The 14,687-nt window shown below is 39.5% G+C and overlaps 1 protein-coding gene across 1 annotated transcript in view; it reads right to left on the reverse strand.

Moving 5' to 3' along the window:
• tmem163a (transmembrane protein 163a) overlaps window positions 1-14,456 on the reverse strand; it is a 91,349-nt gene extending 76,893 nt beyond the window's left edge. Inside the window, exons 1-2 of the mRNA XM_017695011.2 lie at window positions 14,152-14,456; window positions 4,931-5,050 (exon numbers count right to left, since the gene is read on the reverse strand). Coding sequence (XP_017550500.1) covers window positions 4,931-5,050; window positions 14,152-14,332 — 301 coding nt within the window. The 5' untranslated portion in view covers window positions 14,333-14,456. The remainder of the gene's footprint in view (window positions 1-4,930; window positions 5,051-14,151) is intronic.
• Window positions 14,457-14,687: the final 231 nt, after the last annotated feature.

Genomic DNA, 14,687 nt, shown 5'->3' on the forward strand with positions numbered 1-14,687 from the left:
CCGGAAGACCTCCCACAAGCCTTGCCGTTTCCGAGATTCTCTGACCCAGTCCTCTGATCATAATGATGTGGTCCTTGTTAAAGTCAGATCACAGGTCTCAGATCTGCCTCAGCTCAGGTCTTCAGATCTGCCCCTTTCTCCCACATCCAACACATCAACTGTGGAAACCGACTGTTCACTTACTGTCCAATATATCACAGATCTTGACACACTCTGTTTTTACAAGATAACAACGGTATTCGCTTGGTATCCAAATTTTTGAATATTAGACTTAACCCTTAGTAAAATATGTAAAATATGTATATAGCTGTTAAAACTGCAAAGGGTGGGCCGACATCATATTAAACCCTATGGATTAAGAATGGGATGTCACTCAAGTTAATATACGTGTGAAGGCAGACGAGCGAATACTTATGGCAATACTGTATATATATATATATATATATATATATATATATATATATATATATATATATATATATACAGGGTGAGTCAAAAGTCGAAGAACAGGTTTTTTTTTATTTTATTTTTTATTTTATTATTGACTTTTATATCTGGGGTTTCCAACACCTTGTTGAAAGTATGGCATGAAGAATTAAGGCAGTTCTGAAGGCAAAAGGGGGTCCAACCTTTTACTGGCATGGTACCTAATAAAGTGGCCAGTGAGTGCAATTATACACATATCCACACATCCCTTCTGTCCTAAATGTTCTTGTCTTGTTCTTTATAGCTGTTAAAACTGCAAAGGGTGGGCCGACATCATATTAAACCCTATGGATTAAGAATGGGATGTCACTCAAGTTAATATACGTGTGAAGGCAGACGAGCGAATACTTATGGCAATACTGTATATATATATATATATATATATATATATATATATATATATATATATATATATATATATACAGGGTGAGTCAAAAGTCGAAGAACAGGTTTTTTTTTATTTTATTTTTTATTTTATTATTGACTTTTATATCTGGGGTCATCTCAAACAAACTGTGTACACTGAGAAAATCCGCAACAAACACCACCTTCAGCACCGCATCATGGAGGCTTGTGACAGCATAAAAAATAAAATAACACGGTGCCCTGTGACTTTTGACTCACCCTGTATAATATGAAATTTATATAAGTATGTTTTAAGTATGTTTTATGTGTGTGTTTGGTGTGAAAGTAGAGGTGGCAATGGATAGGGCAAGATGGAGGCAGATGATCCACTGTGGCGACGAGCAGCCGAAAGAAGAAGAAGTGTGTGTGTGTGTGTGACTTTTATATAAGTATGTTACCGCTGTGCTGTTAATTTGCAATTATTTAAATGTAACTGTATAATCACACAGTTAACTAGGCCGTAAATTACATGATTAAGTATTTCTTTTAATGTTAATGCTTTAAATAGTTTTTAAAAATACATGTAAAGAACTGTTTTACTTTCTGTAGAAAGATTGTACACAACAATTAAAGGACCCATATCATGGACAACTGAATTCTCCTCACTTTTTAGAAATAATACAGTTTGATACATGCAAACACTTTTAAAGTTTCCAGTTGTACTGTTTACACTTCAGTCCATACAGTCCACATACAGAAACTACGCAGCAAAAACTGCCCATTTTGAATTTTTTCATTTTTGTGATATCACAAAAAAACACAATTTACATATACACTCACCAGCCACTTTATTAGGCACATTATTAGGTTCAGTTGCTTGTTAACACAAATAGCTAATCAGCCAATCACATGGCCACAACTCAACGCATTTAGACATGTGACCACAGAGGTGGTCAAGACAACTTGCTGAAGTGCAAATCAAGTTTCAGAATGGGGAAGAAAGGGGATTTAAGTGACTTTGAACGTGGCGTGGTTGTTGGTGCCAGACGGGCTGGTCTGAGTATTTCAGAAACTGCTGATCTACTGGGATTTTCACGCACAACCATATCTAGGGTTTACAGAGAACGGTCCAAAAAAGAGGAAATATCCAGTGAGCGGCAGTTGTGTGGATGAAAATGCCTCGTTGATGTGAGAGGTCAGAGGAGAACGGGCAGACTGGTTTGAGATGATAGAAAGGCAACAGTAACTCAAATAACCAACCAAAACCTCTGAGGAACGTTTCCAACACCTTGTTGAAAGTATGGCATGAAGAATTAAGGCAGTTCTGAAGGCAAAAGGGGGTCCAACCTTTTACTGGCATGGTACCTAATAAAGTGGCCAGTGAGTGCAATTATACACATATCCACACATCCCTTCTGTCCTAAATGTTCTTGTCTCTAAATCTAATGAGATAAAGAAGCTTGTCATTCCTACAATTTCCCATGTTTCAGTGGACAGCCTGTTTCTTCTTATAGCTATGTACGTATATAGCTCTGTCTTTCTTTCCCTTTCTTCCTCTGCACCTGTATCTCTCTTGCTCTCTCTCTCTTTCTCTCTCTCTCTCTCTGTACAGGTCCAGCACACACTGCAATGGGACACTGCATCTCATGTACATTAAATATGCAAATCAGATCTTGAGAAAAACCCACTTTTTTTCAGAACATGGCACGAATCAAGCCCTCTACACCCAGCTGGCCTAGTTATCTCTGGAACTTGGGTGAGAAAGCTTATGTTTCAGATAAAACACAAGGCATCCAAGAAATAGGGTCAGAATAGAATCACCATAACTACAGTCATATCCAAAGGTTTGGGGTCCCAGCTGTACTGTCATTAGTTTGTTGTCTGATCACAAAGATTGTTCTTTTTTTTTCTTTTGCAGCAAACAGTATAGTTCCCCATATCCCCATAACCATCAAAAAGAGCCTGCTTAGTGCACAAGCACCACAATCAATCACTAGCAGTGAGTGCTATGCCTCCATTAGAATTAGCAGCTTTTCTGACAGACCCTGCCAGTCTCTTCAAATCCATATAACGTTGCGCTTAGCACTATGGAACGTCAATCAAGACAGTCGATACAAAAGCTGTGTAATCTCTCCTCGCTCTTGTGTGGTCTGTTCAGTGTCTCAGCAGCCCCAAATGGGGTTAGGAGAGAGCGTCTCCCGTCTTACTAAAGCTTTTACTTGACAAGGCTGAACAAAGATCAGACAAAAGATCCAGGACATCTTCTAGCAGATGTTTCAAGGAACAGCTACTGCTAGGTTCGCAACAACAAAGAAAACTGATTGGTTGATTGACTGGCTCATTTATGCAGAGTCTTGCCATGAGAAGTCTTTGAGCTGATAGATAAGCTGGTAAATTGTTTAAGTACTGAATAGATTGTGGATTAAAGGAAGCAAACATTGTTCCAATAAAGATAATGTGCATTTGAGAGATTTTTATGGCAAGATTTCTGGAAAGTATCCAGTGTGTGAATACTTTTTGACATACACTCACTGGCCACTTTATTAGGTACCTGTTCAATTGCTTGTTAACACAAATAGCTAATCAGCCAATCACATTGCCGCAACTCAATGCGTTTAGGCAAGTAGAGGTGGTCAAGACAACTTGCTGAAGTACAGACCGAGCATCAGAATGGGGAAGAAAGGGGATTTAAGTGACTTTGAACGTGGCGTGGTTGTTGGTGCCAGACGGGCTGGTCTGAGTATTTCAGAAACTGCTGATCTACTGGGATTTTCACGCATAACCATCTCTAGGGTTTACAGAGAACGGTCCGAAAAAGAGGAAATATCCAGTGAGCGGTCAGTTGTGTGGATGAAAATGCCTTGTTGATGTGAGAGGTCAGAGGAGAATGGGAAGACTGGTTCCAGATGATAGAAAGGCAACAGTCACTCAAATAAACAATGGCCAGTTTGGTTTATAACACAGCATTAATTAAAAATGAAGTAAAAACATTTTTTCTCTGGCCCACAGACCTGATGAGATTATTTTAATGTGGCCCCATTACTGATTGAGTTTGACACCCATGCACTAAGTATTGAAAAGTGTATAAAAGCCCTCAGGTTCTTGTACACCAAAACAGAGCCACCTGAAGAGTAAACGGCTTAGGCATCGCGATTCAATATCTTGATCAGTGGATTTCATGCCTGAAAGGATTCCTGGGTCAAATACTTATTGACTTTTTAGTCATACAGCAGTGAGTAATTAACTTAGTGTAGGTAAGTGGGGTCAGAATGTCAGCCTGTGTCATTTTTTCAATTCCTGTCAGTTTGAGTCTACACTTATTTATATCCAATTATATCCAAATCTATCCAGGCACCTTCTAATTAGTAAATTCAGTTCATTTAAGGTGCACCTACCACTGACAAAGGTATTCAGTCACATACATACAGCTTGTATAATCTCCATAGAAAAGACTTGACCAATGGAATGGGACACTTTGGAGCAGCTGCACATGAGACTAAGGTCAATATGCGCAAGTGTGGGTTAGAGGGGTATAGAGCACCCCCGGCATGGGCCTGTGCGTTCTCTGGCGTGATGGAGCTCCATCCAGTACCTTAGGGATAAGTTGGAGTGATCCAGAACTGACATCCAACATCAGTACCTGATCTCACTAATGCTCTTGTGACTGAATGCAATCAGCAATCAGCAATGTTCCAACATCTAGTGTAAAGCCTTCCTAGGCTTTACATGAAGAGGCTATTACTGCAGCAAACAAGGACAAATGTCCAGTTATTACCCTTCATTTCAGAAGAAATGCTGGGTGAGCAGGTGTCTACAATCTTTAGACATTTAGTGTAGCTGTATTTACAAATGCTTGTGCAAATAACACAGTATTTGCCCTGTAATCGTTTACATAAATATTCATATGCTCTTACAAGCCTTGGAAGGTGCATAGTTTGTTCACTGGCGGACATCATTTTCCTTTACTTCCTATGCAACTAACTCCAGTGCAAAACAAAAGAAGCAAACTTGGGACACCAAATATGACTTTAAGGAGCAACAAAATCCATCCACTCTACCCAAAACAGAAGGCAAGCAGAGTACTGAAATGTGGACTTACTGAACGCTGCCACTGCCAGGATAAGCGTCACCACAATGGAAATCCACGACACCCACAGGGCCTTCTTCCTGTAGCTTTGAGCTTCATGGGGTTTCAGGCGCATACTGCTCTCCAACAGACCTGTCAGAAAAACAATAACAACACAGCGTTAAAGACCTTTGATATCAATCAGCCTGTCATCTTAACTGGAGCCAGACGACAAGGGCTTATTAGAAATCTGCTGGTGTATGACCGCACCAAGCCCAGTGAGTCTGGGCTATTACTAAGCGTACTGCGAGCTAAACGCCCAGAGGGAGAGAAAGTGAGATGGGTTGCCAGGAGCTAAATGGGCCTGTTAAATTAGCTGAATCGAATGGTCTCCTACAAGATTTAGGGTTCGCTAATTTGTTGTTTTGCCTGTAATAAAAGGGGAATTAGTTCTGCTTGCAAGCCAGATGCCATAAGTCACAGGAGATGCGACTTGTTAGCAGAGTTCCTGTTCTAGTGCCAGTTCAGGGGAGAGAAAGAGAGAGAAGAGAAAGAGAGAACTTAATAAAACTATATTGGTGGTCCACAGCAAGTTTAATGCTTCGTAGATGTTCACCTTGTCTTTAAATAGCTTGCAACTGAATAGCTACACTGAAATCATTTCACAGTAAAATTAAGTGATACTGTTTTGATCCCACAACCGGGGAAATTCCTCCTCCGCATTTAACCCATCCGTGAAGTGAAACACCACATACACACTAGTGAACACACACACTAGGGGGCAGTGAGCACACTTGCCCGGAGCGGTGGGCAGCCCTATCCACTGCGCCCGGGGAGCAGTTGGGGGTTAGGTGTCTTGCTCAAGGACACCTCAGTCATGGACTGTCAGCCCTGGTGATTGAACCAGCAACCTTCCGGTCATAGGGCCAGATCCCTAACCTCCAGCCCACGACTGAAAGATTACAGTGAATTACAGTGAATTACTGGCTACTACTAACTTACTGTAAATAGCACTAAAATAGCAGCTGTATACTGTGAATACTGTCACTTCAGTCACTTGCACCACAATATTACTGTGATGTAGCTGCATTCGGCTGTACACTTACAGCAATCAGCTGCAATTAAAGTACAGTAATGTCCTGTATTTTTACATAACTGTAAAAGTAATGCAATTCAGTAACTGTAAATTAACATATGAAATTATTTACTTTTCACTTTCTGACCTATATATATATATATATATATATATAAAATTATCAGTGAACATATTTATGCACCATGTCTTGCACTGTATATGCACAAAATATATCGTTGCTGTCCAAACAGAAACACCCACACACACACACACACACACACACACACACACACACATCTTCTAAGCTGCTTCTCCCTCAGGGTCGCGGGGGGTGCTAGAGCAAACCTTCAAATGTTTTCAATGTTTATGCCATTTTACCTTTACAGTTTTTCTCTGTTTACTCTCATATCCCATTATGCTGTGCAGCAACATTAACCTCAGAGTAATTTGTCATGTTACTGCAGAAAATATTAGTTGTTTTCACACTAAATTGATGACTATAGTATTTTTCTGTGAAAATCCAGTGTTAAATCTTTGCAATAACTAACAGAGTATTCTTTTCCTGACTGTAAAGCCTGACCACGTCTAACTGTCACCTTCATATCAACCCAAAACCCTGTTAACACAGTGTTAATCGAGCATCATTAGTTGATCTGACTTCTTGAGCATTTGTAAATAGACTACTGGGGACCATCAGTACAAGTGTTCCAAGAATTATCTTAGTTTAAAGGAAAGAAAAAGGACTTACAGCAGGCTTATTCAAGAACGCTCCTTGTATTAAGTATGTTCCGAGTCAGTTCAGCACATGGAGAGGCTTCCTAGATATGCAGAGGACAGGTCTAAGATTTGTCACAAGCTATGGCGTTTCACTGTCTGCCGTAACTTCGCAAATGTCAGGCAACGTGAAGCTCCTAATGATACTTTACAGAACAGCCAGCTCTGTGTTTCCCACCATGAGGACAATTTGAGGGGGGATGTGATCCAGTAAGCTGTTGAACAATGTAACCAGTACTCCATTGAGTCCATAAGACCCAGTTGACTAGCCATTGTCTGTTGTCCCTGCTGTCTACATAGCCTTGTCTTTGTTCAGGCTTTATTTTTCTCCTCCATTGGCGTACTAAAGTGACCTGCTAAGCAGACCTGCAGTAGTCACATGCTAATGTGGCATAGTAGTCTACCACTGCGTGCAAGAATTCGAGAAAGGACCCTCCATTCCCCCACCCCCCAAATCACATGATTAGAAGACACACACGTGCACATATACTCTGGCCATCAGGTATGGGTCACTCTGCCACTGTGATATGGTCTGTAATTCAAATGTAACATGTCTGTTATATTGGAGAATATCAGTAAAGCTGTAACACCACTGACAAAGTTACTAAATCAGAACTTAAATATTGATCACTGTGACTTTAAGTCACATTACATGCAGAAAAGGACAAATGTTGCACTCATTTTGCTCATTTATTTCAAAATATTTCAAAATCACTTAATGCTTTATGAGTAACACCACCGACACAGTTTGAGACTGTGGACATTTTAGAATTAGCCTTCCTTCTTTTGAGATATCCATGCAAGACGTGTATATATATATATATATAGTGGTGGACAGTAACTAAGTAAATGAATTTCATTACTGTACTTAAGTAGTTTTTTTCCTGTATCTGTACTTTACTAAAGTATTTCCATTTTGGGCAACGTTTTACTTTCACTACTTTTTCACTACTTTTCAAACTTTTTTACATTTTGAGAAATCTGTTGTTCCTTTTGGTTTCTGTGTGTATAAAAACATAATATGTAAAAACGAAAGAAGCGCAAAGCAAGAACTCCAATCAGGGCACAGCGGTCACTTTGTTTAGAGCTGGTTTTGACCTGTTGGTCATACCGACCCAGTGCAGCAGGCGGTTCAACGTCAGCGCAGCAGCGTAAAGGTTTGGGAGAGTCTGTTCAACATAAATGATGAACTAACCTAACTTTGTGTAAATAGAGCACAATGTAGAAATATGTCCACATATGCAGTCGAGACTGACATGGCTTTTTTCTGAATTTATACTATTAACTATTACTATTAATTTTATGGGAAATTTGTTTTGGCTGGTTTATGTTTATGAACAGAGGCCTACAGATCAACATAGTAAAGGAGCTCATCTGTGATCCTGAGTTTAAAGCCAGTTTTTATTCAACTTAAACTTGGAACTAAGTTGTAAATAAATCTGAAACTGAAACTTTGCTTGTGTGTAAAAGTGATTTCAGAGCCACTCGGTTCTACCGAATGGAAACCTTTTGCCTTCAGTGTTTTGTGCTTATAATCATTTTAATAGACGTCAGCGTCACTAATTAATGACGTTCTATTAAAAGACTGGTTTACCAAGAGAGACGCTGGAGGACTTTCACCTGAAAAGAGTTCATGAAGCCAGTCTTGTTACAAAAATGATAACAGGACATCAGAGCCAGAATTACTCTTTTAGTACTTTTACTTTTGATACTTAAGTACATTTGAAGGCAAATACTTTAGTACTTTTACTCAAGTGGAGGTCTAAAGGGAGGAACGTCTACTTTTACTGGAGTAATATTTTACCTTGGGCATCTCTACTTTAACTCAAGTACATGATTTGTTTACTTTGTCCACCACTGTATATAATATATGTGGTGGACTGTATATATAATTATTATTGTTTGGATCACTCTACCATTGTGTCATGAATATATTATATTCATGACACAATGGTAGAGTGATCCAAACAATCAATAACTCCATCTTGCTTTACTCAGAAACCTACTCAACATTCCAGGCTAGCAAGCTACTTCAAAGCATCCCCCACTAAAATAAAGTTTTCAGTAACACTCCTGTTTAAAATCTAAATTTACAAGCTCTCAGAGGCTTGGACTGAGTCTAAACCTGCTGGTCACTGGCCCCCTCCCCCCGGTTCTGCTTGTTCTGCACGTTAGTCCAAGCGGAAGCTGAACACATCCGCATGACTCTACCTACAATTTCCCATGCCTGATATCGTTTAGGATGGAAGAGAACAAAACAAAAACGTTCCATTCTGGGAAAAGTCAAATCGTAACACAACCTTTTAAGCAAACATTTAAGTTTTAATTCATTACAACTCCCTGTCATCTCTCCCATCCTCATACGGATATTTGCCTTAACCCACCATACCCAACTGTGGAAAATGATTATAATTCGAAATAAATGTGACCATCACAACTAATTGTGATTAGACGATTATGTAATAATTGTGACAGGTTTGATTTCCCATCTAGATTTGTATGACTCTGTTATTGCTCCGCTAACTTCTTTATCATACCTCCTTTCCTCTTCTTTCTTATACTTTCTTTGTTTTTTCTCTCTGCTTCCTTTCATTTTCATGCCTATTTCATAACATTTGGATTCTTTGACTTATTAATGAGAACTATTATATTAGGTGGAAGTAGTTATATTCTCCACTCTCCTCTTTTTCCCCTTCCTCTCTTTCTTACTTCCTTTTTCATTTTTACTTTTATTTTGTCTTTCATTCTCTTTTTCTTTCATTCGTTCATCCTGAAGATGTTTTTAAAGTCATTGCTTCCTTGCCTTGCAGGCACTCCTTCAGAAAACGAATAGTAAAATCAATTTTCCATCAGACTTCTTATTTACAATTATACCTGCTGTGACTAAAACTGTCATTTCAACCAACTAAATCTTTTTGGGGGGGAAACTCATTTCCCAAATCTTTAAGCGAGACTACTGAAAACAACAAAAGGCCTGGCGGTCTTGTCTGCAGCCCACATCCAGCCACCACGTAGTCTGGGCACCAGCAGCAAATTAAAAACCCTTATAAATTATTCATCTGCAAAAATTGATTGCATGGTGTGATTTCAGGTACTCCACAGCAGCACAGTTCTACAGTTCACATGGTGGAGCAGTGCTGAAGTGGGCTGTGAGGATGATGAGGTGTGTTGAGGTGTAGATGTGCAAAGAGGTTTCCATCCACAGAAGCATGTGCTGTCATCATTTGGTAAAGGTGAAGTTAATCTTTGAACAGTATTTATCCTAAAAGGATGCACAATATACACCAACCAGCCACTTCACTAAAAACTCCTTGTTTCTACATTCATTGTCCATTTCATCAGCTACACTTACCATGTAGGTGCACTTTGTAGTTCTACAATTACAGACTAGTCCATCTGTTTCTCTGTGTACTTTGTTAGCCCCTTTTTACCCTGTTCTTCAAAGGTCAGGACCCCCACAGGACCACCCTAGAGCACTCTTTCGATCAACTCAAATTTTAAGCCAGCCTGGTAACTAACTTTTTTAAGTTAAAGATCCAAATTGTTTCTCCAGTGTGATGTTGAAACCAGGACACAGCCAAGTCCAAACGGTGTTGGGATCACGATGACACCAAGACTGGGCTGAAGTACTACAACACTAGTAGCAGCAACATTCAAATACAGCAAGAGTGCATTTATCACCTTATTTATGTCATACATTTGCAATACAGCTCACTTGACTTGAGATGAAACCGACACAATACACTGGCCTTGCATGTTTGAACTGAACTGCCCAGTTCTTATCTTTGCAGATTCTGATCTTCAGAGATTTCAGTGTTTCAGTTATCAAGCCAGAAATTCCACATCTCTACTTAAAGATTATTCTGATTATTCCGACATCTTTATTTGGTTTCTTTGGGTCTATTTTGCCTCTACAACACCCTGCATGTACCCCTCCGCCATGACTGGGTTAAAAAAAGAATCATTTTAGGGCAAAACCAATTATTTCAAAAATTGAAAAACTTCCATGAAACAATGTCTCTGGCATCACACAATGCAATCATGAGGGAGCTTTTAGAGAGACTGAACTCTTCAGACATCTAGTTCCTATCAATATCACTGTGAATGATTCTGGCTCAATACGTTTCTCTAGAAATGGAGCATTTCACATCAAACCACTCTGAAAGACTTTGTTTACATCTTGAAGAGGCTCAGATTTCTTTACAGTGGTGGTGATAGGAACCAGGGGTCACCATGTCTACAACACAAAAATTGCCATTTTTTCACTATACAAAACCTCCAGTGAACATACACTTCTAAATTTTTATGTTTTTATATGGACTGTTGATGATGGTAAAATCTTTAAAAAAAAATCTGGGACAATGTATATGGAGAAAAATAAATGGATCTAAATACATTTTATGCCAAAACTTTACCACAAAGCTATAATCAACAGTGTGTCAGACATCAGGCAGCATATTCATGATGATTTATTTATATAAAAACTTTCAGCTTTTAGTGGTGGACATCTGGTTCCTATCACCTCCACTGTGAGCAGTTCTGACTTGGTAATTTTCTCTAGAACACAGCATTTCACACCAAACCACTCTGAATGACTTTATTTACATCGTAACTATAGAAATATATACACATACACACACACATCATCTAAACTGCTTATCCTTATGGGCTGAGGGGGTGCATGAGGCTATCCCAGGTGTCATTGGGCAGAAGGCATCTAACTATACCGAAATTTAAAAAATTGATGGTTTTCCTTTAAACATTTAATTATACAGACATTTTGAAAAGTGGGTGGAGAACCCCTTCCAGGTTTAAAGCTTACATAAGCAGTATAGTCCATTTAACTTGTTATTGTTTTTCCCCCCAGTGGTGTGGAAAGCTGAGGCTATGATGCAGAAAGGTGTCAGAATATCTCTATGATCATAAAAAATACCCTACAGTGTGTTTAGAATCACCATCTCTACTTAAAGATTATTCTGATCCTTCTGACGTCCCTTGACCCGTCAGCAAATGATGGTTTAAGAATGAATCTGATTCCCCTTCGATCCTGACACTCATATCTGCAAACTACCGACAGGAATATAAAACAGCTGCGCAGAGATTTTGTACTCTGCAGTCGTTTATGTAGATGAGCTGCTATATCGCTTACTAAACTCCAACTGCGCCGTTCTCATCTTCCTCTCAATTATGAGCCTGCCTCACACCGATCCGTGCGTTAATGAGGTGCAGGTGTCATTAAGATCAGCTATGGACAACCGACCCTGAGAGGACTCTCATTCGTACATTCATTATACAAGGTACTCAAATACATTAGCTAGAGCAGCCAATATAACTCAAAGCCAAACGAGCAGAAAGTTCACACAGCCTTGAGTTATTTTTGCTTATAACTGCATTAACATGTGGACTGGATTTTAATAAGGTCGATTTGGGGAAAATATATCACTGCGATTTTTCTAACCAATATTGCGACTGCAATTTAAATTGTGATTATTGTCTATAAATTACGGACCTCAAACTTTGGCCACAAAGACCATAATGTACATTTTATTCTGGCTGGAGGCCTAAATGCAGAATGTTGCACACCAGACTGCCAGTTAGTTTATTAGGATAACGATAAAATATTGTCATGTGTTAACTCCTCTACATAGATGTTGGGCTGCTTTTGCTTTTGCTGACTCATTTACAAGAAAATGATGTTAATAATATTAACTAAACTCAAAATTGCACTGATTTGGAAACTTTTAAATTGCAATTTCGATATTAAACCAAATAATCTTTCCGCCCTCATTTTAATTACTGTGATGAGTTACTACATACGACAGACAAACTGTGAGATAAAGCAGCTGCTTTGGTGGCAGATTGGAATGAATTCAATCTGTGTACACAACAGTCATAGCTGGGAGCTCGAACAATAATACAGGATTCCCCTCTGTTGATTTACAGGATCAGCACATCAGCAACCAATTTTAATGTTCCCATTTCTGCTCATAATAAACTTCCGAATCAGAGTGAAAAAGAACATTGAACAAGCTGAGATCCGCCATAACATGCATTGGCTAAAGTTTCACACTGATGTAAATGAGATCAGCACAATCAGATCATAGCCTTTCGAACTGATGGGCGAATTAAAATTGATATTTCATTACAGCCCTAGTTGGCGCACAGGCTTTAGGAACCATGTGTTTTAATATATTATTTTAGGGGGGTATTTACACCATTTTTTAAAAATTGGGCACGATGTACTTGCAAACCATGGTATGATATACAATATCATTCTAGAGAAAGTTACAGAGTCAGAATTGCTTACAGTGGTGGTGGTAGGAACCTCAACAGTCCTGAGCTCAAGTTTTTGCATAAAACATGCTTTTTGGATAATAATTAAAGTAGCTATATTTGTGTCGTAGACATTGTTCGAAACCATTCCAACTCTCTCTTTTAGAGGCATTAAACTCTTCAAACACCTGGTATCACCACCCCTGTGGACAATTCCGACTTAGTAAGCTTCTCTGAATGACTTTGTTTTTCATGTTAAGCATTTAAATACATACATTTTGAAAAGTCAGCGGAGTTCACCTTTGAGGTAATAGTCTATGTGACTTGCTACTGCTTTTTCCACCCAGTGGTGGTGAAAGCTATGAGGCACAAAGGTGCCAGAATATCTCTAGGATCATAAAAAATACCAAAATCTAAATTTAAACAAATTTCAGATATGTATCGCATCTTTTACGTGTAGGGAGGAACATTAATGTCCCCTAAGGGTTGAATTCCTAACCCTTGACATAACAATATCAGCGCGTGTGCCACATAGTCTACAGGTTAAAGATGAATGGGTGTGAAATGGTTCATTGTAGAGACTCAAGATTTCTTTACAGTGGTGGTGATAGGAATCAGGGGGCACCATGTCTATAACCCAAATAGCCATTTTATGTTCTACCCAAAACCACTAGTGAACGTGCATGTGTCTCCTGAGCTTTTACGTGGAATGCCGATGGTGGTAAAATAGTGGAAAATCTGAGAAAAAAGACTTTTATTTGGGGACTATTTTGCCTTACAATACTCTGCATGTATCCATCCACCATGAATGATTTATAATCATTTGATTACATGATTTAGGCCAAAACCTTATCTCAAAAATAATCATAAAGCAATGTGTCAGACATCAGGCAGCACATTCATAATACATTTAATGTAAAAACTTTTTGTGAGGGAGCTTTCAGAGGTGGATGTCTGGTTCCTATCGCGACCACTGGGAACAATTCCAACTCAGTGAGTTTACTAGAACAGAGCATTTCCCCTTTAAGACGAGCTCATACATTATAGTTAGAGTAGTTATGGCTTTACAGCGGGTTTATCAAGGTAAACCCTGATAAATGCTACATTAACACCCGACCCCTCTCGTCCTTACCCTGCCCCTCCACGCTGTCTGTGATCTTCATCTCCTGATCTTGCTCCGTAGCGCACACATCGCCGTCTCTCCTGGCCGGGCTGGGCTCCAGGGCAGCGGCGCAGCGGCCGTTCCTCACGGCCGAGGAGGGGTCCACCACAGCGGGGTCAGGGACCGGGGACGAGGCCGAGAGATCCGTCATGGTTCTCTTAAGTTTCAGTGCTTTTGAAGCTCAGAGAGCAGCTTTAGAGTCTGAGAGAAGGCGCCATGCAGCCCGAGAGATGCGCTGCCTAAAACGCGGTGTGTCCCGGCATCAGCAACGGAGCCTCCCCCTTTACCACACACACACACACACACACACACACACACACACTGGCTTGTATTCCTGTCTTTGTGGGGCATTTCGATTGCCTTATGCATTACCTTTGCCAAATGCTGATACTAAACAGCATTACTATTACCAAATGTTCACTAATGCCTAACCTTAAAGGGGAACTCCACCATTAAAAAAATTCTAATAATAACTAAATGGTTAAGATGTAAATAAAGTCATTCAG

Source organism: Pygocentrus nattereri, chromosome 6 (assembly GCF_015220715.1).
Source record: "Pygocentrus nattereri isolate fPygNat1 chromosome 6, fPygNat1.pri, whole genome shotgun sequence".
Classification (NCBI taxonomy): Eukaryota; Metazoa; Chordata; class Actinopteri; order Characiformes; family Serrasalmidae; genus Pygocentrus; species Pygocentrus nattereri.